Source organism: Rhincodon typus, chromosome 5, assembly GCF_021869965.1.
Source record: "Rhincodon typus isolate 14 chromosome 5, sRhiTyp1.1, whole genome shotgun sequence".
Taxonomy (NCBI): domain Eukaryota; kingdom Metazoa; phylum Chordata; class Chondrichthyes; order Orectolobiformes; family Rhincodontidae; genus Rhincodon; species Rhincodon typus.
This window is the reverse complement of record NC_063336.1, coordinates 21,865,022-21,867,944: the sequence shown is the minus strand read 5'-3', so window position 1 is coordinate 21,867,944 and position 2,923 is coordinate 21,865,022. Positions and strand designations below refer to the sequence as shown.

Sequence of the window (2,923 nt, the reverse complement as noted above, 5' to 3'; positions counted from 1 at the left end):
TAATCCTCTACGTTATCCTTCCTCTACGTAATCCTCTACGTTATCCTCTACGTTCTCCTCCCTGAAGTAAGGGGGACCAAAACTGTTTGCAGTACTCCCGATGTGGTCCCACCGGTACCTCGCGCGGTTCCTGTGATGCGGTCGAGCGGGTTACGGTGTACGGGACAGATCGTGGTGGCTAAAACCGGGCAAGAGCGTGCAGTGCCTTTTATTCCGGTGATTCATATCCATCGGCGCATTGAAGTGCCTTTGGAGAGGCTAACAGAAAAAATCGCACCCGGCTCCCTGGGCCGCCAACCCTCGCCCGATGGTGGGTGGGTATCAATTTTATTGTCCCTGTGTCCTCGGGGAGGGGGTCCCTCGGCACCCCACTCCCTAATCAACCCCCTCTCCCCCTCCTCCGTCTATAGGGTGCCGTCCTCGAGCAGCTTTCCCAAACCCTGGCAGATCTTCTGCAGGTGGGCGTGGTAGGGGTCCTGGTCGCTGTAGAGCTTGACGAGGAGCTCGTCGTTGCCGAAGTGGTCGAAGACGTGTCGGATGCGACCGTGGGACTTGGGGGTGAGGTGGCCGTCGACCAGGCGCAGGAGAAGGTCGCGGCAGTCTCCCAGCAGCTGGGTCATCACCTGTGCCTCGAAGGTGAAGGCCACCTCGTGGAAGCTGATGGCGGTCATGGCTCCCTGGCGCAGCTTGCGGCGGAAGTCGTTGGCCAGGCCCAGCTCGTGGTCGCTGAACTGCTGGTGGCGGTACAGCACGGCGATCTTCACAGCCACCTTCACCAGGTCCTTTAGCACCTTCTGCGACTTGGCCCGGTTGCCGGTGAATTCCTTGGAGACGTGGTAGAGCTCGTCTAGGATCTCGGCGCTGGTGTCGTCGATCAGGAACTGCGCCAGCGACTTGTTGGCGATCCGGCTCAGGATCTTCTTCTGGGCTCTCATCGCCAGGTCCTTGGAACTGAAGGACTCCATTCCTGCTGAGGCGGGGGTAAGAGAGAGAGAGGGTGAGTAAAGATGGCCACCTCTTGGTTGCCAGGACCCGAAGGGCCCATCTCTACAGCTTTCCCTCAGGCGCCCTCTCTCACTCTCTCCAGACCCTCCCGGAGGGCGGGTTTGAGGACGGGACACCCTCGGGGTTGGGGGGGTAGATGGAATCCCGGAATTTCGGAGCGCCCCTCGGATTGGGAGAAGGGGTCCCGAAATCCAATGGCTGTCGACAGAGCTTCAAAGGTCCGCCTACCCCCTCCCCCACCCCACTTCGGGAATGTGTATCTGAGTGCTTCCCCGAACCCAGCTATGCGGGCGCCCTCAGGAAACGGACAAGCTGCGTTTCTCTAGCGCCTGCCTCCCCGAAACGTGCCCCTCCGCCCAGCTATGGGGTCGCTGCTCGACTGCAGGACGGCCGACAGATGCACAGCAAGCTCCCACTGGGTGAGGGTTCAGTTACCGGGTCGTCCCGGTTTATGTGCTGATGTAGGGTGAGGGGGTAAACGTTGGCCCCGCTGACCCTCCGACAGCGCCTGCTCCCTCGGCGCTGACGCTCCGACAGCGCGAGGCTCCCTCAGCGCTGACCCTCCGACAGTGCGGGGCTCCCTCAGCGCTGACCCTCCGACAGTGCCGGGCTCCCCCGGCACAGCCCCCTCACCGCGGCTGCTCCCCTGGGCCCGAACCTTTGACGGCGCCCGCTCCCTTGGTGCCGACCCTCCGACAATGCGGGGCTCCCTAAGTGCTGACCCTCCGACAACGCCCGCTCCCTCAGTGCCGACACCCTGACAGTGCCCGCTCCCTCAGCGCCGACACCCTGACAGTGCCCGCTCCCTCGGCGCCGACCCTCCGACAGGGTGTTGTTCCCTCAGCACTGACCCTCTGACAGCACACGCTCCCTCAGTATTAACCCTCTGAAAGTGGGTAGTATGATGTGGGACAGTGTAGAGGGAGCTTTATGTTGTATTTAACCACGCGCTCGGGGTTTACTCCCAAATTTAACCGTTATTGCTTGCCTCCCGGTTTTGAGCAGGACCAGGGGTTCGCCGTGTCAGTGAGGATTTGAAAGCCGCACGCCAACAGCTCCCTGGCAGAGACCAGGCCCAGGATGTGGTCGGAGGGATAATGAAAACCGCATTGATCTCACTGCCTCCCTGAAAGAGGGGGCCTGCTTCCACATTCTCAGAAAATAAGTAACGGTTTTCTGACACGGTAAACGGTCAGAAGCGGCAATCCGAGAGGAAGCGCCCTCGGTAATGCGTACACAGCCCTAGATTTAGGCCTGCTCGGCCTACGCAGGCCCGAGGGGAAACCGGGCCGTCCTGGGGTCGAATCTTTCGGGGAGCGGGCGGCCCGAGAGTTTATTTTCGCTGCGTCGCCAGATTCTAAACCGCGTTCCCGTCCGAGAAAGTTGAGAATCGCGGAAGGTCCAGGAGAGATCTGTGTGTGTGTGTGTGTTGGCGCGGTTGTTCAGGAAGTGGGCGGAAGACATGGCCGCCCTGTTTCGAGAGACGGGGAGCCCTCGGCATTTCTATCGCTCCGGGACCGCGCGGGGAGGGGGTTGGGGGGGAGGGGGGTTGCGTCCTTACCTCGGTTGTTGGTGGGGGTGGGGGTGGGGGGTCAGGGGCTTGTCCGGTGAGTCTGGTGCCTGTCTCGTTCCCGGGTTTGGGGCATTGGGTGGAGGGTGGTGGGGTAGTCGGCGGTGCCTCTCGGTAGCTCGGCCGCCTCCGTCGGCGTTGCTTTGGGGAGTGGCCCATCAGTGCCAGCCCTCGCCTCCATCCGGCTCCACCTCCCTATCGCTGACGCCCTCCCCGGCCCCACCCCGTCCTCCCTCCCTCCCTCCCCTTCCGAACCAAACCACTTGGCCAGTGTCCGCGGGATCGGACTGTGCGCCGCATAGGCTGCCACCCTGACACGCTTTGAAGGGTTCCCCCAAAACTCGCCCC

General features: G+C 62.2%; 1 protein-coding gene across 4 annotated transcripts in view; it reads right to left on the bottom strand.

Annotated features, from left to right (window-relative positions):
* Positions 1–190: 190 nt before the first annotated feature.
* The window catches only part of LOC125483122 (tumor necrosis factor, alpha-induced protein 8-like protein 2 B), a 6,037-nt gene continuing 3,304 nt past the window's right edge, over positions 191–2,923 (bottom strand). The window contains exons 1-2 of one of the 4 annotated variants that reach the window (XM_048596824.1): positions 2,567–2,891; positions 191–967 (exon numbers count right to left, since the gene is read on the bottom strand). In XM_048596824.1, the coding sequence (XP_048452781.1) occupies positions 405–965 (561 nt within the window). In that variant the 5' untranslated portion in view covers positions 966–967; positions 2,567–2,891 and the 3' untranslated portion in view covers positions 191–404. Of the gene's footprint in view, positions 971–2,566; positions 2,892–2,923 lie in introns of those variants that run through there. The other 3 variants (XM_048596823.1, XM_048596826.1, XM_048596825.1) reach the window with 3 other exon arrangements.